This window comes from Leptosomus discolor, chromosome 23 (assembly GCF_034619465.1).
Source record: "Leptosomus discolor isolate bLepDis1 chromosome 23, bLepDis1.hap2, whole genome shotgun sequence".
NCBI lineage: Eukaryota > Metazoa > Chordata > Aves > Leptosomiformes > Leptosomidae > Leptosomus > Leptosomus discolor.
Window position 1 is genome coordinate 6144663 of NC_141413.1, and position 27095 is coordinate 6171757.

Genomic DNA, 27095 nt, shown 5'->3' on the forward strand with positions numbered 1-27095 from the left:
GTAATCCAGTTGACACCAGAAAAACAAGCAAGTACAAAATCTAAGATACATTCAGAAACCATTTGTTTTTTCATTACTTTCATTCCCAGCACTACATTGATTTTTGCAGTAGTTTAACATTTCTATCTCCATCACCCTCAAGCTTGGTGTTACTGGTTGAAGAGTCTTCTACACTGCAGTAGATGACATCTTCATTGATTGTCAGCTTTCATCCCAGCAGGTGCTGAAGGGTTTTCAGCAAAGCCACAGCTCTCATCTTTATTTGATAAACGTTGGGGTTTAAATATTCCTTTCCTGCTACACACAGTTCATTGAAACAGACATTCAGAGGTGGTGTGACTCATCTGAACGGGTTTTACATGCCTCAATGCCTGTCCCTTTTTCTGGTCGCCCCCAATTGGATCAGTTGAACTAATAAAAGATATTACCTCTACCTGCAAGTTATGCATACCTTAATCTTGACAGCCTCCTCTAAAGGTCGGTCCATGAGGGCATTGAAGGAGAGGAAGAGCTTGCGTATTGTATCATTAAATTCATCCCCATCTTCACTTTTCCCATAAAACCTACAACAGAAAGAGCTAGTTATACACATAAATCTAGGCTTGCAGCGTCATAGTAGCTGAAATATGATTTCATCCTGTGGAACAACACCTTAATGCAATCTCCTACAAAGACGTGAGTGTAAAAATGGCATCAGGGATTCTGCAGTAATTTCCTGCTGAAACCTGTTACAATGGAAAAGCTGCGCTTTGTTTTTAAGCAGTCATTGTATCAAATTCTGCTTGAGTTCCAAGAATCAAGTAGCTCATTCTGTACTAAACAAGAAAGCCAGAATGAACATGAGGAAAGGATTCCAAACATTCACTGTCAATCTTTGAAAACATGTTTTGAGGCTATAGTGAAACCACTGACATTGACCATACCCTAAATGGACAAAGCATCGTCCTCACCTCACCTAACAAGTAACCGTTCGTGCATTTGTTTCTTAAAGTTTCTTAAAATGAGGAAGTCAATCCATGTTCTAATTTTTTAAATAAATAATGGATTCCTTTTCAGCACTACCGTATGCTGCTTATAGCATGCTACAGGTGACTAAAAAGATTCTCCCCTTCAAATTAGATATTCCGATTTTTACTCCAGCTGTAGACAAAGGGCAGAAAGACACCCCTCAATAACTCAAGGATAGAGGATATGCTGAAGAATATCTCTTCCAGTGGTGTTGACTGGAAGTAACTCCACTGACTTCCAAAAGGCAACATAAGGATGGCAGTGACCGCGGTCTCACCTCAGGTACAGTATTCGTGACTGAACAATGAATCGGAACAGGTACTTCAAGGCTTTCAGAGCAGCAAACAGCAATTCTGTCTTGCTGGAGTCATCAGCATTTCCCACGTAACAGTTCAGTACTTTGGTGAGTTTCCTTTGGAAATAAAACAAAAAGGAGAACAAATATAGACACAGCTCAGTTTCTGTGAAGCTGTGAAGTCCAGCTTCCTTATTTCAGGGGGGAACTACAGTCTAATAAACAGATAACTGACACAGGTTCCTCTTCACAGCTCATTTCCTTCTGAAATATTTGGCTTCATGGGATGCCAGATTTTCACAACCAGTTCATGAATTCTCAGGAAAAGTCTACAAATGTGTCTACAAATTCCAGCTTCTTGATCTGCTTTTCTTTCTCCCTAAAATAAAGTGTTCAGGAAGCTGGAAAACCCATTACTACTGAAAGTGGATGGACATCTTCTCCATGAGTTAGCACTCCCGTGTGGAGCACAAAGTTCTTCTGAAGCAATACTTCGAGAGTGCTTTAAGTGTGGACAGAAGTTGCACAAACACACATTATGAGTATTTGCTACCTAGTCTCTGCTGAATCAGAAGATCAGGATCTTCTGTGAGTGCTGCGGCAGATAATATTCAGGCAAAATCCTCTTTTCTTCATTAAACCACTCACAGTACCCAAAGTGGCGTGTGAGTGACAGCCAAGTACACAACAGCTTTTGCACTTGCTTCCGCTATTTGCCACACTGCCAGCATCTAATTCCCTGCTCCGTCAAATTCTGGCATGGGGAGCACATGAAGGACGCTCGCTAGTATTACAGCCCACTTGGCATCATGCAGACACCACCTTGTCAAGCTAAGCTGAAAGAAAGGCAAGTGAACAACAAAGCTAAGATAAAGTGTGCCTATTAACGAGACAAAGAAGTTTGTTTATAGTGAAGAGAAGTAAGAACGATAATTCTTCCATACGTTACGGTGAAGAAGGAAAGGCGATTCTACACAAGCAGTGATTCTGTGGCCAGGGCAGGGAAGAAGAAAGTCCCCCAAATCCAGGAGTTGGGGACTTCAGAGCTTTGTGAAATTTTTCAGAGGGGAAAAGCAGTTTGGTTTCTGGTTTTGCCCTCCCTACTGGCCTCAGTTTTAACTTTTTAGTTCCCTGTTACCATGAGGGTAATGACCTTTGGGTTGAGGAGTGCTAGATCAAGGAGCTGGAAAGTCAAGAGATCCAGGGGTTATTCCTGGCTTCTCCACCAACTTCCAGGGCATCCTTGGGCATGTAAGCCATGACTAGCTACAGCATTTAAACAAATGCCTCATTTTTAAGCACATGAAGTCAACAGGATGACCGAAAGGGCTGATTTTCCCATGTACTTAAATAAATTTTGCATATCAACTTTTTCCTTCCCTGATAAAATAGGACTAATGATTGTGAGCTGAAATTTTTAAACTGCTTTGAGCTCCACAGATAAAAATGCTACAGGGAAACAGAATTACTCCCATTGTCCATACCCACACATCCAAACATGAAGAACTGCAAATTTCTTCTAAACAAATGACAGTCTATGTGAGAGACTTTTAATACGTACGTGTAATCTCATCTAAGCCGCATGTTTAAACCCCACCATGACATTTAGCACTTTTCTGAAGTCTGTGGCCGCCTCAGCCTGCCTGGCTGTAGGCAGACGGTAGAGGTGAACCCATTCTTATGTCTGCTACCATCAACCACAATGTCACTTGTATTATTTCAGCCATGTATAGTTCTGCTTCTGCTCCCCACAACCCCAAACATACTCCTAAAACTGCAGCACGAAGCACACAGACTTTCTTCTGCTCAAAGTGGGGTGGATTGAAAAGGTTGAGGCAGATAACGGCAAGACAAAACAGCTCCATAAGCAGTAATACCTATCAGACCAGGTTTCTTAGGAATTTGTGTTCCTTCATGAATTTCACACGCCCACAACCCCCCCGCCCCATACTGAGTTACGATATTTTCTGTTGGCTTCTGCATACACCCATAACCACCACCCCACCCGGTTTTAGCAGCAATACTAGACCAAAGCACTCAAAAGCTGTAAGGGAAAGATGTATCTGACTGACTGCATTACACCTGTTTTCAACAGGAAATCAGGCTGAAAAACATGAAGATGCTTTTACAACACAAACACACACACAGAGGACTACAGCTCAAAAGAGGGTCTGAACCACAGTCTGATACAGGATTTTCCACGACAGCAGTGTCTTTTCCTTACAGGAAAAAATTCTGAAACCAGAAACTTTTTCCAGGGTAGAAAGAGTAATTACAGGGTTTCTTTCTCTCCTGAAAGCAAAGAATAGGGCAGAACACTCTTGTCTGGTCTATGCTGCCTTTATCACATTAGCGTAGTTTACCGAAACAATCAGTGAGCCACAGTCTGAATGACAGCCTTGGGTTCATGGTTACCAATACTTACACATATGCCAGGGTTGCACTGAAGTGCTTGTAAATATAAGTTTCAAGTACAGGGTTGAAATGCTGGAACTTGATGTCTCCGATCAAAGAAATAATAAATACCTACCAAAAATTGAAAAAGAAACAGATGTACAGAGCCACACAACCTCTAACTCAAACATAACTCGGTCTCTAATTGCATGTCATTTATTTTGCTGGATCACAGGTTTTGTTTGTTTTTCTAATAGCATTAATGCTACAGTGTTAGTCATATTCTAACAGTGGCTAAATACTGTGGTGTGTGACTACATCATTGCTCAGAGGGAAGGCAGCTCATAGCAGCATTTGGATAGAAAATCTTGGAGATAAAGGGAGCTACTTCTCAAAGCAACAACGGTGATACAGGAAACAGCACTACTCACAGTCTTCATGTGGCACTGTCGTAGCACAGGATAAACAGGCACAGAGCTGCTGAAGACCATTTTCGAAGCTAAGAAATGCTGCTTTTCGAGCTAGAACTTGAGATTCTCATGACTTATACTCGTAGCAAACACTCAGTCCTGTTACTACAATGACATGTATGAGAGCCAGGACACTCTGTCCCCCTATGTTCACTCCTCCGACCAATGTCAGCTGGATATATCTGACTTCACGTTTCTTCCTGAACTGTCAAGCACGTATTTGTCGATTAGCATGAAGCGCACAGCTTTGTTACTGCACTGCACACCAAAGCCAGTGCCTTTCACACACGTACTAAGCAGCCTCTCCAAGATACAGCAAACACCTTGTGAAGTCTTTTACTGAGTCATTACAATCCTTCTAGAAAAGTTCAGAGGAGCAGTCATCCCTGCTGCCTGAGTACTGGGCTAGGATTTAGGGTGTACAGATTCTACTCCAACCACAGCCACAAACCCTCCACCATCATGACAGCAAACAAATCATTTCACTTGGTGCTTCAGATAGATAATAAGTCTGTTCTCTTCTGTAAACTGTCTTAATGCAAGAAGTTATCTGAAGAAATAACTATAAATTAACGTAAACATTTATTACTGTTTTCACCGTGGTTACTAAAAAGCTCAACGCATATCTCAGTCCTAGCTCCTGAAAATGCCTTAAGAAGTATTTAAACATAATTTATTTCTCAGCGCAAATTACCAATCACTCATCTAAAGGAAGCACCAGGAAGAGACTGAAAATGCAGCTGAAAAACAAACATTCTAAATCCACAAAAGACGACTCACTCACCAGTGCATCAAACACAAGGAAGTCATAGGTTTCATTTTCTGACATTTCCATCATTATGTTGAAAAGTGCATCAAGGGTGTCTTGCAAAAACTAGAGGGGAAAAAAAAAAAAAAATAGTAAAAGGGTGGAGAAAAGAGCCTACTGTTTTGGATCGGTTTTCCCCTTTCAGCCTAGCACAGGAGAACTGTAAAAGCTGTCCACGAAAGAACATTTAAAAAGGGATCTTAGTCCCGTATTCATTCCCATGATCGTCACACTATTCTCCCTCACTATAACAAGGAGGATCTTTTCTTATCAGTTCAGAATGGCCTCACTTTTTTGTTCTATTGCCTTTTTATCTAGCAGAGACCTACTGAATACACTTAACTCTGTCCCTATTGTTTAAGCTCGCAGAGGGCCAAATCAACCACACTGTACTAAGGCACGACATTTTACATAAAGACTGGTTTGCAGTGACACAGCATTTACTTTAGTTGTTCTGCAACTCAGTAACACCACGACCTTGAATAATCCCAAAAGATCCACACTTGGAACCACAGGAAGCCTTACCTCCTAAATCCTTCAGCAGACTATTTTCTGTGGCACTTCCCCATATTTCAGGTCTGTTCCCCACGGTACTCTGACTAGAAGTGCTTCGGGCCTTCTCTGCACTCTGTTCCTAGATCCACAGCAAGTCCCTATTCACAACGGAGGCCCAGAGCCACTACTGCAAATTAAAAGCTAGGCTTTGAATGTATCTTCTAGTTTGTAAGGATTCACAAGAAAATAGTCACCACTATCTCCCTGATCCTGGTAACATTTAACTTCCATAATTCTGGTGAATTCCACTAATGAGAGCTCTTGGGGCAAAGTATAACTTCTGTTCTCCTGCCGCTCAGCAGCTGAAACGGCACTCCTGGCCTATATCAAGAGCTTTTGGGTACAACCCGTCAAGGCCAACATCAAGCACATACATACGTGTTTGCCTAACAAGGAGACTCAAATCTCTCTGCATACCTTTACAATTTCTCCTCCTTCCACCTCCATTAGCTTCCTTAGGTTGTGAGCTATGTTCTGAGAGTTGGAACGCCAGTTCAACAAACCCAGCAGGTCAACTAGCAAGGACAGAACATCAGCAATTAGAAACAGATTACAACAACACAGCTACTTAATGGCTGCAGAACAATACAGCAGAAGTACTAGAGGTTATTTTTAGACTCAGGTTACAAGGAAAAGTCACACCAATGTACAGAATATTACCCTGAGATGGTTCTTTTGTCTTGGCAAAAAAGTGAAGTTTTGCTATGAATGGAAACCTTGGTATAATTTGATAACTCAAGGCATTTGGTAGACAATTTTGCAGGCTTCTCATTCACTCAAGAGAGCATATCTCAAATCTAGGGATTTTATTAGAGTGCATGCCTTTTCTTACTAATGCTTGTGTTTACTTTAGAGCAACCTCTTTGAGATGGTTCCTAAAATTGAAACCTCTTATATAACTGATGTTAAGCTGCAGAGCTATTTATCACAGTTCTGGGACATCCCAGGACCTCAACTTTAGTTACAAACTACAATTGAGGCTTTCAAAGGAGTCTGGCAGGTTTCACACACATCTCCCACGTTAATGAAATACGTACATATCATCTCTGTTCTGAAATTCATTTACGACCTTCAGATGTAAAAATACCTGTGAAAACAGCCTTGACAAAGAATGCCACGTTCAGAAACAGAGGTTACATGCAGCAGTGCAGAAAGATGCAAACGTGCTTGGCCTGCACATCCGATGGGATAATGGAAGTCAGACTCAGCCCCCCTGCGCCCGGATGTATCCGTGCGGCATTGAACTTAAGCTAACTGGCCAAGCTCAAACTGCGAGCAGAGCAGCTCATGCCCATCTCCCAGCAGCCACACAGGTACACCTCGATGGCGCCACGGCTGCTGTCATCTTCACATGCCTCTTTCCCAAAGTCAGAGAGTGTGTTACATCAAGAGCCTTCCAGAGCTACTGGAAATCTCACATCATTTACCAGCACGTACTGTATTCGTTCACATCTATACATCATTCTTCATTTTGACCACTCTGGCAGCATGCACAGCAGAGTTAACGCATAACAGCACCCTGAAGAGTTCAGTTCTAATTGCTATGTTCTTGACGGGCAAGGAAAAAAGATACTTAACCTTAAACATTCATGATTCTGGAAACACATACACACTGTCACTGACAGGTGCCATTTCTATATAGGCTGACAAACCTGTTCGATTTAACACTGGTGGTTTGGATAAAATATTCATGTGACATGGTCTCCAGAGGCTGCATAAACACCTTTGTAGCTGGTACTGGCAACACGATGCCAACAGTGCTGGACTGGGCTGCCACTGACACACGGAACAGCAAGATTAAAGCTAAAGCACCATGCCCACACAGGCTACAATGCAAAAAAGTGCTCCCTTTACTTCCAATATGCAGCATGATACAGCTAGGCTGCTAACGCAAGACCTACCGTTCTGGGTAAGTTTGGTGGAGCAGATCAAAGTAGCAATCTGGAAGCTGTCTTTTGTACTGTCTTTAGTGGGTGTGAAGTTGGCTAGGTGGTGCAGGTTTTTTCCCGAGGGGGCTTCCTTCTCCTCTATCTCCATTTTGGTACAAGGAAGAGTTAAATAGCATTTAGCATCTTCCATTTTCTTGTTATCACCCTGTTGGTCGAACACAGCAAAGACAAAGGTTATCTCACGCCGAGCACACCCCATCTGATCTGCTGGAGTCCTCATCTGCAGAAACACTTCACTACAGTGACAGACAGAGAGGGCTTTAAACACCTTTTCACGTCTACAGTTGTTTACTCACACTGTCTGTCTGGGCCTCTAACTTTAGGGAATAGAAGTTCCCCAAACTGCCAGTGAAATAAGCTCTTTTCAGAGCGATCCAAGCCACAGAGCGTATGAGAGGTTCCCCCGGCTTCCCTTTCAGCTTTGCACTTTGCAGCTTTCTACTGCAATGCATTAACTTTTCCTCTTACTGTGATTAAAGGCACCAGGTCTCTCTTCCCATCACACACTGACCCTCCACAGCAGGTGTCCACCAGGCCTGTTTGTTGCGCACACTCTCTAAGTGAATGATGTCAGAGGAAAAATGCTCTCTACAGATACATACAAGGATGTACCAGATTTGTGTACTTGCAGTCAGAAAACCCGCCAGTGAAAGCAGAGCTCAGGGTGACTTCTCAAAAAAAAAAAAAAAAAAAAAAAGTACTGTCCTATTGTCCTAGAAAAATCATTTAAAATCTCTGCAATGATGATGTTTACGTCGCCAGGAAAAAAGTAAGCCAAGAGAGATGGTTTGACTAGTCAAACAAACGTGAAGACTGAAAATGCCTAAGCTACCTTATAAACAATCAAATTGTGTTTGCCATCTTGCAGCGTTGTTCCATCTGCATTCATCAACTTCACAAAGCCCATGCCAAAAGCTTTCTCAGACTTATCCCTAGCTGCAAACAGAAAAAAAAAAAATTATTAGGAATTATCTTATTTATGCCCATACTATCCATAACGCAGCTCTCTAACTACGTGCAGCTTCATATTTAATAGCATCACACGATAATGCGATGGAGCGAGCAAACTTTGTCACAGCACAACGAGCTCTCTTACCTGCTAAGTGCCTTGAGGTGAGAGGGAAGGAATCTGCAACTACACAGATTCTACCCAGGTGCTTCAGTCCTCTCTGAAGCATCTCTCACACAATTTTAGTGGTTAATTGTGCTGCTGGATGGACATACATATTGTATAGATATTTTGGTTGTAATTTTGCAAATCTGCTCGTGAGGTGTGGATGTGGAAATACGTCACTGCATCTCCCAGGTACCTTATGACAATTTTTTTGAGAGCCTTTCAAGGGCTTAGTCTCACATTATTGATCTTGCTTCAGGGCTCTGAAGTCATTTGACAAAACCGCTGTCTCCCAACTTTCTCATCAGCCTTTCATTAACCTCATTAGAAGTCTTCCGATAGGAAGACCATTAGAAGCCCACCAGGCCTTGCACTGAGTTTTGTGGTGGCCCTGAAATAAATTAAAAACACCACCACACACTGAGAAGCCGAAGTAGCAATAAGGATCAACAATTGTCTTTCAAGCAGGCTAACATCAAGCAGGCTATTTAATTTCAATTTTAGAACAAACCCAGCATCAAACCTTTTTTAAGGCTATAAAGTTTGAACTATTTTTCTTTGCTTGCAAGAAAATCCATGACACTGTAAGTAAGTAGAAATGCAAGCGCTGCACCTTTGGTGGCTACCCAGAATATCCCAATGAGAGTAGGAAGAGTACAGCACTCCTGCAGATCATCTTTTCTGATACTTACATTCCTGTGATGACCGATGACGGAAAGTGAATCTTAAATGGCAACGGCTGACTTCTTCTATTGCAATGGACACCTGCACATGATAACACAGCGAAAAATGCAGCACCAGCATTCTCCATCTCCAGTTAATTTACAGAACATTCTGTTACTGATACACCTACTGGTTTTTAATTAGTTCCATTTTCTATATAAAGGAAGCAAGACTGTAAATTACACGCTCCTACCTTTACAGTTTCATACCAGCACGGTTGTTTGACTTGATAATAAACAACAGACTTATATTCGGAGACGCCTTCATAACCGGCACCAGGATGGATAGCTTTCTTTGGACAAAAAGACAAGGGGAGAGGGGGTGGGAAGAAAAGGTAAGGTCTAGAAGGAAAGCAAGAAGTATCTTGGGTCAGAAATTTTCAGAGCATGTAACTGTCAGAGTTACTTGAAGTCTATGCATCATGGTCAAGGGAACTCAATGCATATCACCCCTTTGAAAGTTTTATAGAATCTTTCAAGATTTGCTCACATCTCATATTAATTTAAAAAAAAAAAAATCAGCAAGTATTCAAATTTGGTCACTGAGATCACCTATAATATCTCTTGGTCATTACCACACGGGTCTTGCATACAGCTGACAAGTACGAGCCCGCGGACCAGAGCCATCATCTAGCAGACCCAGCAGCCTTGTGTCCTCCTGCAAAGACCATCATACCTCTTGGAGATTTCCATCTTCATCATGTACAGACATGGTGACTTCTACATTCTTGGGAGTCTTCTTCTTCCCTTTGTCAAACTCCCCTTGTATCAGGGTGACATAGATATCATTTCGGACATCACCTAAAATCCATAGCGCTTAATGAGCTGCTCTTCTCACACAGACAGTTTTACAGGTTAACTTTTAACATTCTTGGGTACCACATTATCCTCATCTTCTTCTTAGCCTTTACTGATACAATGACACATCAACACACCATTTCATCTTCATCTCAAATTATACAAAATCTTTCAAAATGTACCATTCTCCTTTTTATAAACCTCTGTCTTTATGTAACTTTTTTTTTTTTTAAGGTAATGAGCTCCACAGGGCTAAATCCACTTTGAACGGATTAAACAGAGCAGGGTCAAACCTATATGGAACAAAAACGTCTCTTTGACAAAACAGAAATTTTCTTCCAAAAAGTATACATATTATCATTTTTCAGTATAAGAAAAGAAGCTTATGTTTTCAGTTCTTTGAGAAAAAAAAAATTAGATCATCTGGAAGTGTCAAGAAAAGTGAGAACACGTTTTCAGATAGCTTTAAAATAAATGTGTTCATAGCAGAAATTCTGGAATTTCAACTGGCTCTTTCACTCCACGGAAGTGTAGAGGCACATGGGACCTACCAGGAAGGATTATCTCCGGGAATCCCATTTTGCGAGCCACAGCAGTTGATCTGTCTACAAGGTGGGAAAAATCCTTTTGAACCTGCACTAGATCGCCAGGAAGCAGTTTCAGGGAGACCCAAAGACCTAAGAAAAGAAAGGTAACTCTTGTTTACTGAAAAAAGAAAGTACAAACCCATGAAATTTAAGCTTACGCTTAATACAAAACAGTTTCCTCATGTGATCTCCATGCAACGAGGCCTCAAATATCCCAAGCTGCCCAGTTCTCTGTCTCGCCAATGCTGAGTAAGACCTTACTGGGCAAGCAGATTCTCTGAAGTAAAATACAAACCTTCTGACATGAATCTGATAGTGTATTTGAGTAAAGGCCAGAAACACAAGCAAGAGCAGAAGAATCCTGAACAATGCAGTTAGAACCCAAAGTGATTCAGAATACAAAATCAGCCATGCTCACCTAAAAGTATTTTATGTCCATATAAACTGTTTTATTTTAAAAATATCACATTACTCGCAAATAAGTCATCAGGTAGAGAAGCTCTTTCCAAGCAAGTAAGAACAGCTCCTGTTTTCATCTTTTTTTTTAGTTCCCAGCGTGCTGGGGCAACAATCATCACAAAGACCATACGTTTGGCCCAGGGAAGGTAGCAACCTCCAGCAAGCCTTGATCTCTGGACTTTCACAAGCTGCTCATTTTCCTTTGTAAGCACGGGGAACCTTTCCCCACACCAGGTTTTTACATTAACTTCTCGCCCAGCTGCTGTACCTTGCCCTTTATGATTCACTTCCTTTGCAGCGATGACTTTGTTGAAGACAGAAGTGAGGGGCTCATTTTCTCCGATCACATGGGAAGTTATCAGTGGGGACATGATTAACTGTCGCTGTCTGATGTATGTCTCCATGGCAATCCTGAGAAGAGCAACAATAGAGACTGGGAAGCAGACAGGCTAACATCAAACATGTGCTCTGCAAGAAAAGGGCTGGCCAACAGCTGACTGTTTTCCAAATAAGTTGGGGTTTTTTTAAAGGATTCCGTGGGAGTTTTTTATTCTTCTTCACCTGCACAAACCCAACGGAAATACATTTAAACTCTCAAACTAGGAAATACATCACAGCACTAGCTCAGGCTTAGGGTAAGGAATACTGACCTAAAGACCCATGACTACATTTGTACCACACGGCAGCCTTCAGGACAACCACAAACATAACCAGCCCTACTTTGTTCTTGTTTTCCACCCACAGGCTGACTGCCTGGCAGATCTGTGAGACCCAATCCAGCTATGGGCAACCAAGCAGGAGAAGCTCAGCACATAGAGCCTTGAACTCCCGCCAGGTGAGCTGAGCCCTGTCTTCAGGTATGCCTCAGTCTGTAAAAGATCATGCAGATTAACTCGTGATAAGTTAACATAACTAATGACTGCTGTGAGATACGAGTGATGAACGTATCGCTAGTCACAAACACCTCTATTGAGCTTTGGATCTGGAACCTGACTTCACTCCTGTACCCACACCATCAATAACGAACCAAAGCATATACAAAACAATGTCTCCACAGGCTCCCCATTCTTGCAGAGGTGTCCAGATTTGGATCAAAACTCAGCCTCATTAGAACAGAAGAAAAATGGGAAGGAAAAGAGAAAAAAAAAAAAAAAAAAAAAGGTAGCAGACTAACATTATTCTGTAAAGGAAAAGACATTCTTCTTTCCAGCCTTTCAGGCCCCGAAAGGGTAGGGGGGAAAAAACCCAAACTCCACACAATCTCCCCTGAAAATACCTTGTAGTAACATATGGCTACACCAAATGGATTGCTATATTTAGGACTGTAGCAACATGGCTGAGTCTACTCAAACAAGCTTCATTTTAATTACTGTAATGTGCCGAAAAAGCGAGCAATGAGAGAGCAGGCAGAACACACAAGTCTGGCAATACAGAAAGGCAAAACACATTGGGGCTTGAATTTCTTTCCCAGAAAGAGGGAGACATCCCTCTCCTATTGTCCTCGGACTCACCCTTACAAGGTAATCTGGAAAGCTAAAGGCAGATGATACAGAGGGTACTGCACAGCAGTGACAAGGAATACTCTCCATACTAAGGCATTTCTGAAAATCTTGCCTCTCAACCCCCTAATAGTTTTGAAGGTCACATCCCCCAGACTCCACAACGTTACTTGTCACTGTGCTCTTCTTTCTTACCTCAGATGATATGGGTACCTAGCAATTTCAGCTGCATTGCCAAAACTCCCTAAGCAATTCAGCCTATCATACAGACATGTAAAACCAAGGGGAACAAAGGCTTCAGAGGACTGACAAAAATCTTTTCCTTCAAAGAGCTGACTGCTGCTATCAGCTAATCTATTTGTAGAGACCTTGGTACACTGCCAGGCTCCCATACAAATTTGTCCTTCTCCAAAGGACAACTGCTTTAAATCAGCCAGATATGTGATTAACTCTGAAGTCCAGTACTTACTGCTGAAATGGAATAAAATGTTGCTTTTCCTCATCGTCCACCTTTCCATGTATGATATCCGTTATGTCCATCACTGCAACAACACAAGTTCATCTCAGTTTTGCCAAGCTGCTAAAGAATACAGAGGGAGCTTTCCCCTACCAGAACGGGAACAACAATTGCTTATTTTGGGTCAGTGCCACTCATGACAGCAGGAGACATCACCACTTTCAACTTTTTAAAAAGCATCTTTTCACCGATGTGTAAGTCAGCCTGTGGTAGTGAACGTGAATCTACTCTCTGATAAAGAACAGGTGGGACTCAGGGGCTTCAAGGCAAAGAAATTACACTTAGGTTTCAACTGTGGATTATTCTAAAATCTTTTTCCACCACAAACGTCATGCAAGTCTCTCCACAAGAGCTCACAGGAACTGAACAGGAATTGGATGCCCCATTAACCAAGGCTCCTTTAAAAATTCCAGCTTTATCCCATTAGTCATGAGGAGCAAATCCCTCTTTGATAAAGATCTGAAGTCTACTGCATCAACGGCAGCGTGTTATCTTTTTAGGGGGTGACAAAACAAAAAGTGAACAGTAACAGCATTTCATCCTCATATACAACTTTCACAAAAAGATCTCAGAGGGGCACTACATACAGCTCAGTATCAGCGTCCTCATTTTGAACCCAGAGATGCTGACACTAAGGGGTGAGGAGGCTTTGCTGACATACAGCATATATTTCCCAACTCCTAGCCTGCTGCCCCAGCCACTGGGCCGTGCTGTTTTCTCCACTGATTGAATCTGTGATACCTGCCACACCAAAGGGCCTCCGGAGTCCACAGGTATGTTTCTTCCCGTCTTTCAGCTCCATATGCCCCACCCTCACAATCTGACACACCAAACTGATTTTCGGTCTGATCAAGTCAGAACTGCTTAAATCCTAGAAACGATTTAAAATAAAAGTTATATCAATCTTCTTTAAGAATGGAAAAGAAGAAGACAGAGTAAGACTTTTTTGTTAGAGTGTACACACATACAAAGGGAAATCTATTATTTTTTAAAAAATAAAACCTGCTCCCTTTGAGCCCTAGGGTGAAACACATCCTCAAAACTACCAAAACACTAGCAATTTCCAAACAGCCATTTCTAAACAACCCATTAATCTTTGATAACACACCCCAGCAACAGTACTGGAAGGAGAGTAAATGATGTTAATTGCCAAAGTACTGGATCCTGACGACCAGGCAGTTAGTTTGTGACACCTTTGCCATTTGTCAGAAGTTAATCCATTCATGTGCAATTCTTCCATTAACATCTTGTTGCAAATAACAAACTCCAACACAGAAAAGGATCAGCAAAGCAATGAACTGAAAAACAAACAACTGTGATCTCAAGCCTAGATTTTCGGTCCAGTTAGGCTCCAACAGAGAAGTGCTTAATAGGACTTTCAGAAATACATGGGTGAGCAACACCCACTGACAGTACCACTGCAGAACAGTACCCCTTTACTACTGCTTTGGACTGACATACAAAAAAATACTTTCCAGCAGCATTCCTTTATGGCTGCCTACAACATCTTAAGTGTCCATGAAAACACCCCAAAACGCCACAGGTGACCCCTCCCTGCTGCATGGGGAGAGGGGAGGGAAAGAAGGCAAAACTCAGATGTCTGCAGCACGGGGAAGAATTTCCAGGATGTAAATACAGTAACTTACGGTAAAGACTGCTTGAAGGTTATTTAGTTTCTCAATTTCTTTAGGCATCCCATTACTGCCCCAACGAACCAGGTAATTTTCACTGCAAATAAAGGAAGAAAGAAAAAAAAAAAATCAATACCTGACATTCCCATTACCTGGCAGAAGCTCAAAAGCATTTTCATCTTTTAGGAATATTTGAAATATTCTGCCAAAGTCTGATTCTGAAGTGACTCATTTCAGTGAAGGCAGAAGGCAGGCATGATGTGAACGAGTACTCTCAGTTACTCCCCTCTGTAACTCTGACTGCGCGCCCACACCCGATAACTTCAATGATGCAGGCAGAGAGTGCCTGACACACGCACACACGCTTCCTTGATCGAGCTCTTTGTACCTTCCCCTACTGGTATACAGGATGCCCAACTCTTAGGTGTGAACTTGCACTGACTTGACAGCAAATGTCATGCATGTACATGATTTAATGGGAAACGATTAATCGAATGCATCAAGTCTACTGACAACAGTAGGAAAATTAAGAACATAAAAAGACAACCGGGGATTTTGACCACCGTATCACAGAAATGCCCAGCTTTAAGAAAGTGAATGCATGGGCTCAGAACCTTGACATCCTATCTCATCTGCAATTAAATAACCCCCTTCCAAATCACCACTGGGGCCACAACCAACAGAACTGGAAAACTTATCTGCTGGATCTTCCTTTTTAACTTCTACTGGATTCTTTAGAATGGCACCGTGATGACTAAATTGCTTATGCATCTACCAAAAAAAAAACCCACCTGATGAATTTGGAGAGATCAGGATCATAGAGGCTCATTAACAGCTCTGCATCTTCTCCAATATTGCAGACAAAATTCTTGAAGTTTACATACAAGCTGTATGTATGTGTTGTGTTGAATATTGGCTGACCTCGTAGGTCCAAATTCTGTTGCAGGGACTGTAAAGGACAGTACTTCCATTAAAATAAAAACACAGAAGAATTTAGTTCTGCTGCCAAAGTAGCACAATGTCCTTAAGAGGAATGTAAAATACATTGGGTATTAGTTACATGAAGAGGACAAAGCCAGCAACAGATGTACCTTCTCTTCCTGGATCCTTTCATCAATCCTTTTGGATGCAGTTTCATGGGCCTTGAAGAGAGAGATTGTGCTGGTTTCATCTGGGTCCAAGATGTTCCCATTGTCATCTCGTACAACTAGGTCCAAACCTAGGATCCTGAACAGCATACAGGTCAGAAGACAAGAGAAACGACACTATATGTAAGAAGCAAAGGTGACCAAAAGAGCACAAACCACAGATCGAACTGCAGACTGCACTAGGCAGCCAATGCACACCAACTCCATTCCTTGCAATAATCACATGGCTGGTTTTCCTGTCTCAAAATACTCAACCCCCATTTTCCCATTAAAGGAAAAATAATTAGTCAGGTAACTTAATTCTAAGATGACATCTTTGTTCTTGCTTAAAGATTTTTTTTTAAAAAAATGGTATGTATATCTATCAAGCTTATGGATTATGGCTGATTATTATTCTTTGCCATAAGCTGTCTTCTTAATTGACTTATTTGACCTGAATCAAGTCTGACAGGCAGATAAATGAGTTCTGGAGACAATCCCTGTTCTGCACAAACCAATGAAAGCTGGAGTTTTGGCGGCTCATAGAATCATATTACTCAGTGGCTGATAAAGCAGTTTATTTCATCACCAGCATCCAAACCCTGGCTCCAGCTAGCCAGGCACAAATTGTGCTCCATGGGAAATGCCATCAGGTGCCAGCATTTATGCAGAATTAAGACAGGTAAGGTTTCCTGCCAAGTTAAAGAGATCGCTGGCATATGAAGAACCAACTGCTACGTGCCCACCTGCCAGGCTAGCCACATTGTGATGGGGACTGAAAGCTGTAATTATCCCCTTTCGAAGGAAGAATGTAACCCTAACTCAGTGTTCCCCAGCGTGGTCATTTACACCATTTCGTACTAATAGCCAGCTAGAGTCTGTACTGGGATTCGGGATTCTTCCCTGCCCTCGAGACACAGTTTACCTGTTGCCATAGTCAATCTTAGCAGTGACTTTCTTCTTGAGCTCGGCTAACTCATCTTTGGGAAGAGTCCCAGACAGTATCTGTGACCGCCATTCTATCAGGCTGTAAGTCAGTTGTTGGACATGCCGAAACTGTGTTGTCTTGTTATCCTACAGGAAAAAAGGGATGATTTTAAACTAGCGAGAGCCTGAAAACAATGGGCTCAGTAAGCCTTCTGAAATGTACTCAACTGAATCTATCATACAAGTTGCATTTAACTAAAAATATCTGAGAAACTGGCACTATATGACACCAGAAGATTAGACCCATGGAACAAATTCTCCAGCACTTTACACTGCCAAGGTTTAAGTGTTTCAAGATTCAGGGTCTTCACCTTTTCTTCAGGACATTATTTCAGAAAAACCTCACAGACAAAAAAAATAGACTTCTGCTGTTTTCCAGCACTTCAAAACTGCTATGATGAATGCTTTTTATCTACAGAACAGAGAGATGATGTTAAATGATGGCAGTTGTGTTCTAGCAGACTGTCAAGAAGGCCAACTTAACGTACAAAGGTTCTTTCTCCCTACCTCTGCCGCTCTCAAAATGCATGATGTTAGGCAAATCACTTTTTATGCATGTTTCCCATTCGTTTTGCCTATTTAGATCGTAAGACTCTGAGGCAAAAACTTTATTTGCCTTTTAGAAGTCTAAAGGAGATACCAAAACATAAATAATAATGACAGATGACCAACACTGAATCCCACAAAGGCTTTTTCTCATGTCTGTTCCTCCTACAGCTTTCACCAGCCTAAAAACTCTTCAGCCTCTTTGCTACATACAAAAAAGGCCTTGTCACCTGAATACAACACTAACAGGAACAACATGGTTAATTGGAACCTCTGCCCTCACCACTCTTTACAACGTTAGCAACTGTGTTTGTAAGCCGGAACACCAAGCAAATTGAATCCACGGACTCATTTCCATGGCTGCCTGCTCTCTGATCCTGTCCCATCATACATTCAAAATCCATTACATTAAAAAAAGGAACAGCCACAAAAAGTAGCAATATCTGGGATACACCGCTTCCCTGCCAGTATGTGCATTATGTTTCAAGGCTCATATCGTACCCACTGGTAACTCATGCATGGATTGCTGTGTCCATGCGTGATCTCCAGTCGAGTTCCATGGATATCAGAGTAGCTCTGGAAACACAATAATCTCTCTGGCTGGTGTCTATCAGCAAATAAAGCTTGCAGATTATCTGCTCTTCAGAGCACTCATCTGTGTTTACATTTGTACAGAACTTAATGCAATGCAGTCTTGACTCATCCCATGCTTTTAAGCACTACCCCAGCATTAGTTGCTCAGAACCTACCATGCCAGAGGTTGTCCAAAAATGCAATGAAAAGATCACATGACTAGATTCCCAGGCACCACCTCCCCAATCTACCCAGGTACTTGCTCGTGTTTGCTGCAGTCATTGCATTTCCATCTTTTGCTAGGAATGCAGCATCTGTAATGATAAAGCACTGACTGAACAGGACACCAAAACCTGCTCTATGAGGAGTTTCCTCCTGCCATTTCTACTGTTACCATCTTTAATTAACAAAACTACTTCTCATGCTATTTACTGGTTCCACCCTAATAAAATCAGTCACACCCCTATCTACCTCTTTCCTATCGTTCCAGGCTCCAAGGCTGATGCTGTAATTAAAATACGGATAGCTATGTGGTAACCCACCACACTCGCAGCAATATGTGCTTAGATGAGTAATTAAGTCTTTAAAAGTGTCAGCTACACCATTTACGCCGCTCAAAAGGAAACCAGGCCTCATCCTCTCTTCACCACCGCACAGTGAGCCAGTTTCTAGGATGATTTTGACTTGCACTGAGTGTCACGTGCAGCTCATCTTCAGAGAAAGGTGCCACAAATCAAAGGACATTACACTTTAATCTACTGGCACAAAGTTTATGGATATGCAGCTCCAAAATGACTGGCAAGAGGTGTTTGGCTACTTCTCACCCAACAGCTAGTGGGACTTGGCCAATGGTATATTGCCAGTACATTCAGGCAGCAGCTGACCAGCATCAGTTCTCTGTGTCAAAGCTGTTCATGTTCAACTATGAACCCCAACTGCTCCCACACAGCAGAAAGAGAGAATTAGTTCATTTATTTCCCGTTTCTGGTCTCTGCAAAGAACAGGAATGATACAAACTACTCATAACTGGCTCCCCGAGAACACAAATCTCAAGGGAGTTATAAATAGCCATCTTTCTTCCTTTTGATTGGGACGAACGCAAAGGGGCTGACAGAGGCTAGATGAGTCTTTTAGTTCCTATAGGGAAGATATTAAAGACATATTTAGTAAATGAAGAAAAAATGTGTATTCTTAACTTGCATAAAAATAACTGCAAAGAGAAGGCAACTTGTGTTAGCTCTCAGGGAAATACAGAGCAGATCTCAATTTGACAGTTAGCTAAAGCTGAGTTATCTCTACAGCCGTTTACATTAGCTAACTCCTATTAACTGAACAAAGTTAATAACTCTTGCCTATTTTAATATTTATTCTGCAGTGGAGATATACCCCCTAGTTCACTGCTTGCTGAAAACCACAGAAATTAAAGAAGTGAAATGAAATGCTGCCAGAGGAAAAAAAAAACAAACCTGTATTTCCTTTTTCTCCTCAAATACCTCCTTCCTCCTTTAGCTTTTTTTTTTTTTCTTTTTATACATACTGCAGGGGAAGATAAAATAAACTCAAATCCACTTCAAACCACAACATTTTCCAAGACTATTTTAAGACTTATATTGGTTAAGCACAGGAACATGAAAGATTTCTGCTCTAAAGAAAAATAGATTCCAAGGCTAGGATCCTAAAGTTACTCGCAAAAGAAAAAAAAAAAAAGCCAGGAATAAAACTCTCTTTTCACACAGTAATACCATCACATACGGCTTCTCATTAAATTAAGAGGGTGGAACAAATTCTTGTGGTTTTGCGGCGCACAAACAAAACGTACTTGTGGCCTGGTGAAATTTTCAATAGGAAAGCTTGCTCTGAGTAAACTGCATGGTTAGGGCTAATTTAAAACCATTTTCTCATCTTAATTAAAGTCTCAGAGCACATACTACACATGCTGAACTCATTACTAACCGAAGAAAAATTAAGTTTGACTTTCTTTAATGTGCCTTAAAAATTACCTTCGAAAGAAAGCAATTCATCGTGAACTCCAGTTGTGTTTCTTTGAGCAAGAATCCACCTACCTCAGCAAAACCACCAAATCCATGCACTACCTTGGCTTCTGACTTTTCTGACATGACGATCGTATGGTCAGGCTACTCAACAGATTTAGTAGATGAGACGTCTCTCCCCCGCTCTACTGAGAACTAAATACATTACGTGACTTCTGACAAGTCAAATCTTCCCCCACCGCACAGGGCCCTAATTCTCTTCCCATCCTTTGTCTACCTTGCCTATTTGAGCTGTAGGCACGCCAGGGTTAGGACCAACCATTCTGTTAAGTACCTACAACACTTCCAGAAAAACAGAGTTCACACTTGCTAAAGGTTCTGTTACAACAACATTGTGGTTTCTCACACAACTTTCTCACACAACTGAGATCTCTCGCCCTCATACAGGACACACGACAGGCAGAGCAGGAATCCGTACTTTACTGGTGAACTGTGACTCACACACAGAGCCCCAACCAGCTGACACGACGCTGAGCATGACTTGTGCCAGTCAATGCCTCATCAGTGCTGTGTCATCACACAATTATTCACGTACACTCAACGCTGTAGCGCGGACGAAACCGCAGTTCTGTCCGTGATCACACGTCCCACTCAGTGGAGAGCAAAACGTTTTTAGCCTGTCAAGACCAATTTTACAGTAATGATAGTTTTACAATTCTGCATAAGATTCTATTCAAAATCTTAAAGTCCCCTGCAAAAAGCCCAGGCTCATCTCATCTGAGGTCATGTAATAAAATACCAACCACTGAGGAAAACTTACCACATATAATTTGTGCCAGATAACTGCCCACTCCCTCAGGGTAGAAGTGAGCTCTTGCCCAAGGGGCAATTCACTTGGAATCACTGTTTCATGTTGTCTAGAGAAAAAAAGAAGAAAATAGAAAAAAAGGTGTTACACTCGAGATTAAACTTAGTAGTAAAACACCCTTTTTTGATAAATATGGAAATTTCAGAGGGCTTGATATTCACACAGTTCATTCACACACGATGCCAAGATTCTAAAGTTCTTCAATTGGCTCTCCCACACAAACATGCACATTCATTATCCATTTTCAATGCAAAAATGTTTCAAGTTTCTTTCAGTTTTCTTCTTCTCAATTGATCTATTCCAGAAACATGCTAAATAGACAAAATTAAGTTTGGAAGAATCACCACTTGCAGTGGTAACTTGGCCACAGTTACCAAAAAAAAAGAAAAAAAAAAGGAAAAAGGTACTTTCTAAAGTCTGTTCCTTTGCAACTGCTGTTTTTCTCTCGCTATAATGATCACAGAATCAGCTCTACGAATCAAACGAGGAGTCATTTCCTTAACTGTTTTCCAAGACAGGAAGGAATCCACACTCCTGCTGGCTACTTGGCTGCGAGTAGGAGTGTGTTACGACTTGCAGGAGTCCCCAGAGGAGCTAACTGCAGCTTGATTGACCTGCCTCGCTAATAACCTGTCTAGCAGAGCTTTCTTATTTTTGCAAATAGGATTCTCCTGCACCTTTGCTTACAACTGTTTTGGTACATACAGTGCTCTGAAAAAAAAAACAAGTTATGTAGCTCTACAAGTCTAGCAGAGGTGCTATGCCCTGCTGCACACACAGAACAGCAGCATTCATTACAACACCGCTAAAGTTGGTTTTTTGTTTGTTTTTAAATGAAACACCATTCCACTGTTTTTGCTACCAAAAAATACATCTCAAGAAGCGCCAACCTACCCCCGGTCCTTCACGATCGCCTCTTTTAAATGGATATATGTTTCTGGGAAAATGCCCTAAAAATAAATACAGAAGTAAGTAAATCTCACCATAGGATATGAGATGACAAAAATGCATTCAACAGAATGCAGGGGAAAGGGGCAACAGCACGATCAGAACAGTAACTGTGACTGACATTTACTGTTTACCTATAACAGAAATGTGTTAGGTCCACCAGTCCCGGTACCACAGGAAAAAAAGACAGTTAAGGAGCCTCAGGTTGCATGCTTGAGCACTGTATTTGATATTAGCACCTCAGAGAAGTCAATTCCTTGTTTCACTGTAACACAGTCACCTTCCTGTATGAAATGTTGTAAATGCTTGCAAACTATCAGTCATATCCATTTGCCCTTGCTACAAAAGATTCTTGGCATCATTTGTCAAGTCGCCCTGGACCTGTGGTTCTCTAGAAAAGCTCACAACACATGATAGCTTTTGTAGAAATTCACCAGTCCCAAGTTTCCTTTATCTAAGGGAAACCTCCTAGGCGTGTTGCCATCCTTTTCCATTTTCTTTTCATTCCCCTTTACATCTGAAAAATGGAGACTGGGAAGGATGTTACCACATGAGAGGTGCCAGGATTCCTATGGGAAACAAGATTTCCACGCAGTTTTCAGACTGGTTTCACAAACCTCAAGAAGTTTGGCTGAGATCCATGAGTGCATAATTGTTGGAATATTTTCCAAGTCAAATCAAAACTCTAATCCTACCATTTCATGTAACTAACGCTGGATGTGTACAGGTCCAAGACCACAATAATAAAGCAATAAGCTACCATATGCAGATATGCAACAGTCAATTTTGCTAGTTCAAACTACATTATGCATGCTTACAACAGAGGAGTACCCAGTTAGCGGTTCTGAAACATTTAGCTCAAGGGCATTTATTTCTGTCACTGAGGAAAAGGACACAGCGATCAGGAGACCTGCACAATATTAAGACAAGAAATACAGCAGAAGCACAGCAGATTACACCACCGGATGGGGTCTGGCAAGGTGTGAAATAAAAACTGGAGTTACTGAAAAGTGAGGTCATACCTTCTTGGATTTATTTCGGAGTGTGTATCCTCGGTACCAGCCTGTCAAAAGGGAAACAAAAAACACATTTATTTTTTTCCTGTCTACAGCAATTAAATGCACGTTGTCATTCTTACCCCATTTCCACAACATAAACCTAGTGATCTTGCTCACTTGAGATCTCCTGTTGTGAAGACACCTCTGCTCTGTCTGTAGGAGCTTGGTTCCCAAGAGCAGGGCAGAAGGGTGTCTCCCCCTACCACGAACTGACACCCTCCCTTCTGCTCAGCACACCCATTTGGGCTGTACCGATAGGGCTCAATGGAAAAGCAACCCGCTCCGCACTATACGTTCTGGAAGCGACAATCCTGGTTCCATAGAGCTCACAAGTTACATACCCAGCACAGAACTACTGCTGTGACGATGTGACAGATGAGGTGGATACACAAGGCGTGCACGTGGAACTATCAGCCCAAGGTCATAGTGAGTATCTGGCAAAGTGGCCCAAGTCCAATTCTACTCCACCCCTTTAAAACGTTCTTTTCTATGAACTGCATTTTCACCCAAATCATCTTACAGATTGTGCTTGACTTCCACATTGTTCTTTATTTTCTTCTGTGAGTCAGTGTAAAACCTTCCTTCAAAGGAAGGCTGAAAGAGAACATTTTATTAGATAGGGCAAAAAAAAACCCCAACCCTGAACTGCTTGCCCTGGTAAAGATATTGTTTCTCAATATTACCTTGACAAGATCTATTAAAGCGTAAGACACAAATAACTGTGATCCCCAAAACTGAGAAGCATATGTCACTTGCAGATGTACCTTTGTTCTCTCTTCAGCATCTGCAGTTTGACCAGTATTTTGATTTCAAGGTCACCAAAATGCAAGCGTATGAAAAAACCACTGCATTTCTCATATCCTCAAGTGAGCCTTGCTTAATGAGCAGAGAGGAGAGAAGCATAGCTGTGGGCAAGTCACTCCCACTCTTCTTCCACCATCTCCAAACTGTGTGACACCAAGGGGTTTTCTCTCTCCACCCTCACCTCCGCCATCTGCCCCGGCTATGCAAGAGCTGTGTGTGACCAAGCACTCTCTCCACTGGGTGCCTGTTCCTTGCCATAAGCAACAGTTTCCATCCCCTTCAGTCCTCCTGAAGTTACTGTACTGGAAATAACAAACTAAACTGTTTAGAAGAAGAATCTCCTCCGTTTTAAATGCTGATGTGGAGATATAATGTCCCTTGTACTGTTCTGGGATAGGATGCAAACTTGCACTTTCTCACTGACTCAGCTGCTAAAAACATCGTTGCAAATGCCAAGACTCTCTGCGACCCCAACTCTGAATTAATCATGCTTCTAGGGCACCAGTGTTTGACTCTTCTCCTAAGGTTCTACTTGCACTGAAACTAAAACCACTGACCTTCCACTTAGCAAACATGAAGGGCATAGACGGTGGTCTGTAACGCCTGAACGATGTTCAGCACTATCAAGAGACGTCACTGATCCCAGACGATTACGTTCAGCTGACTGGCAGAGGGAGTAGCATCAAGAAGGCAAAGGGATTTAAGGGAATAATCAGGCAAAGAAGAAAGGAGGGGAGGGTGGTGTTTTGGTTTTTTCTTTTTGGTTTCCCCCCCTATATATTTATATATTTAGTAAAGAAGCTTCCATGAAGAACCATGGATCTGAGATCCCTCAACCATAAATTAGAGCTTATGGTGGGGGTTTTTTTGTATGGTTGGGGTTTGGGAGGGGGGGAGATGTTTGGTCTTTTTTTTTAAGCACAGTTTTGTCCCCTTTCCCCAATGAGAAGGTGAATCAGCTTGACCACATAAACCCCAATATTCCAGTATTAAGTTATGAAGAAAGACGAAATTCCATTCCTGCCACAGGACGAAGATAAGATTATATGTGGATCATGGACCAATGGATAAGGTCCTGGATTAGGGATGAGAAGATTTAGGTTCTATTTTTATCTAAGTTGTAAATAATCGAATGGTCAAGTACATGTTATTCAGTGTGATACAAAGCTCACGGAATTTAACAAGAATATTTTCCCAGTGATTTCAATTCCACTTGACAGTCTCTCAGACCTTCTATACCACAGTTTCCTCATATTTAAAATGGCCTCCTGGCATCAACCACATTCCTGTAAAGTATGTTGCAATCATTGCATAAAAGCATGTTGTATATTATTATGCAAACCTATTTCAGCAAGCATCTCACGCAATTCTTCCAGAATTCTGCCCCAATTTTCAATAATCTTACCCATAATTTTAAAACGAACAAAAACTTTTGGCAGTGGTCAATTGATTACTTGATTCCCTCTTAAAAAAACCCAACATCTGCCTACAGCTTCAGAGGAATGACAGACTATTTAAGTGTTTCTCTCAAGTATTTTCCCCAAGCAGAGATGTGCTAAACGAGAAAGGCTTTTCAGTTGAAGATGACACGACAAATTTCAGCTACTACAACGCCCTTTCAAACTGAAGTCTGATTAAGAACACATTGACAGCAGACTGAGTCTTGCAAAGAAATGTCATAAAGTTTGGGGTTTGGTTTTTTGGTGTTTGTTTTGTTTTGTTTTGTTTGGTTGGTTTTTTTCCTAAATGGAACACAAGCCCTCAATTTTACCTTTCATTAAACGGATTTTATGCAGTATGTAAAATAACAGAAAATCTAAGAAAAATTATTCAAATTACAAGAGTTCAGACAAAGAAAAGTTATACACAGTAACGCAATCCCAGGTCACGTGCTTAACCACAAGGCCTTGGTTCCTCTTGCACCGTAGCGTACGCTCTCAGTACCACAACATACAGCGCTGCACTGTACTGAAATAAAACAACGGATTTCTTCATTCATCCACAGTGGCCAGAGGAAAGATGAAAGACTGAAATTAGGAACAAATTCAATGCAAACTTATTTTCACCGGGAGAAGAAACTGATCAACATCACAGTATGCGGGCACACACTCCTTCTATCCACAATTTGGCTATTTCACAGCTTGTATGAAACAATAATATATACTGCAGATTAGAAAAGATTCCCCTAAACAGAAATGTATTCTCCCCAGCTCACTACTCAAGGACAGATTCCCAGAGAGTAAGTAAATCCTGCACTGAAGCAGCCTTCAGTGCATTGGACACAGCAAGTTTCCATCTTTTCTTGGATCTTGCAGCATATGCCCAGTCTTGACAATACTCAGCAAACAACAGGACAAGCACGCACTGCTTATCTTACTATCAAGTGGAAAAAGTAGTTTTGTACAAAGAACTCATGCCCTTCTTCAACCAGACAGCCAACCAGAGAAAGGAGAAAAAAACCCCATACCTTGCTTTGCAGTTTACAAGTGTACCAAGACCAAAACACCTAAACTACCAAAACCATGCTTTGCAGAGGGTACATGTGTATTTGTTTTAAAGGGAAGGTAAGTCTAAGAAAACTGGTATCCTCCAGATCTTTATGTATAATAAATACACCACGGTGTTTCAAAGCATGCTTGAAGCCCAACCAAGGCATTTCAAAAATTATTTGAAATCAGTCTCAAAGTAAAACAATGAATATGCAAATTTAGACCCTATCTACAGTGCAAACCCCACTTACAACTGCACCTAATGGCAGGTCAACAAAGATCCAGTATGTCACAACCTTCATTCTCCTGGCCTGAAGGAAATGCTGTGCAGCCTCGACTGTGGAGTTATTCAATCCAATAGCAAACAGCTCTTAGGTTGTCCCTACAGGGATTCGAGCTGCACTGGACATCAGCACATTATAGCTCGTCCTAGAATTATCTGAAATCTTTAGTTCAAACTGCTCAGCCCATGATTTCAGCTCTGATGACCTTCACTTCAATGTTGCGTGCTTCGTCCAAGTTGGAGCTACCATTTACAGGGAGGTCCATCCTCTGACGAATCCTTGACATCGGCAAGCTGCAGACCAGCAATATCAACAATCTACCACGTTATCACTCCCTTACCTTCTTTTGTGCACCCACAATCCAAGCCTAACTGTGCAGTTAGTTGTAACTGGGACTTATAAAACATTAGGCAAAGCATCTGTTTAGGACGTGGGAAAAGAAAGTTTTACTGACAAACGTGCAATCCCAGAGCCTCACCCCGAATTCAGCCAACTTTCCAAGGACTTCCAGCCTTTGCAACAGGCCTCTAACTCCTGACAGCACGTGCTAGGACAAATGAGGCAGGGATTTCGCAATGTAAAGGGTCTTTCTCTCATCGTAAGGCAGCACAAGA

The 27095-nt window shown here is 41.7% G+C and overlaps 1 protein-coding gene across 1 annotated transcript in view; it reads right to left on the reverse strand.

Annotated features, from left to right (window-relative positions):
- Window positions 1-27095, reverse strand: part of DOCK5 (dedicator of cytokinesis 5) — a 63079-nt gene that overhangs the window by 32856 nt on the left and 3128 nt on the right. The window contains exons 3-23 of the mRNA XM_086477063.1: window positions 22869-22909; window positions 21793-21848; window positions 20851-20947; window positions 16859-17007; window positions 15898-16033; window positions 15598-15755; window positions 14822-14903; window positions 13917-14046; window positions 13128-13200; window positions 11428-11570; window positions 10665-10790; window positions 9992-10116; window positions 9510-9608; window positions 9286-9358; window positions 8312-8415; window positions 7432-7624; window positions 5948-6045; window positions 4952-5041; window positions 3729-3829; window positions 1286-1420; window positions 452-563 (exon numbers count right to left, since the gene is read on the reverse strand). Of these exons, the coding sequence (XP_086333189.1) occupies window positions 452-563; window positions 1286-1420; window positions 3729-3829; window positions 4952-5041; window positions 5948-6045; window positions 7432-7624; window positions 8312-8415; window positions 9286-9358; window positions 9510-9608; window positions 9992-10116; window positions 10665-10790; window positions 11428-11570; window positions 13128-13200; window positions 13917-14046; window positions 14822-14903; window positions 15598-15755; window positions 15898-16033; window positions 16859-17007; window positions 20851-20947; window positions 21793-21848; window positions 22869-22909 (2321 nt within the window). The remainder of the gene's footprint in view (window positions 1-451; window positions 564-1285; window positions 1421-3728; window positions 3830-4951; window positions 5042-5947; window positions 6046-7431; window positions 7625-8311; window positions 8416-9285; window positions 9359-9509; window positions 9609-9991; window positions 10117-10664; window positions 10791-11427; window positions 11571-13127; window positions 13201-13916; window positions 14047-14821; window positions 14904-15597; window positions 15756-15897; window positions 16034-16858; window positions 17008-20850; window positions 20948-21792; window positions 21849-22868; window positions 22910-27095) is intronic.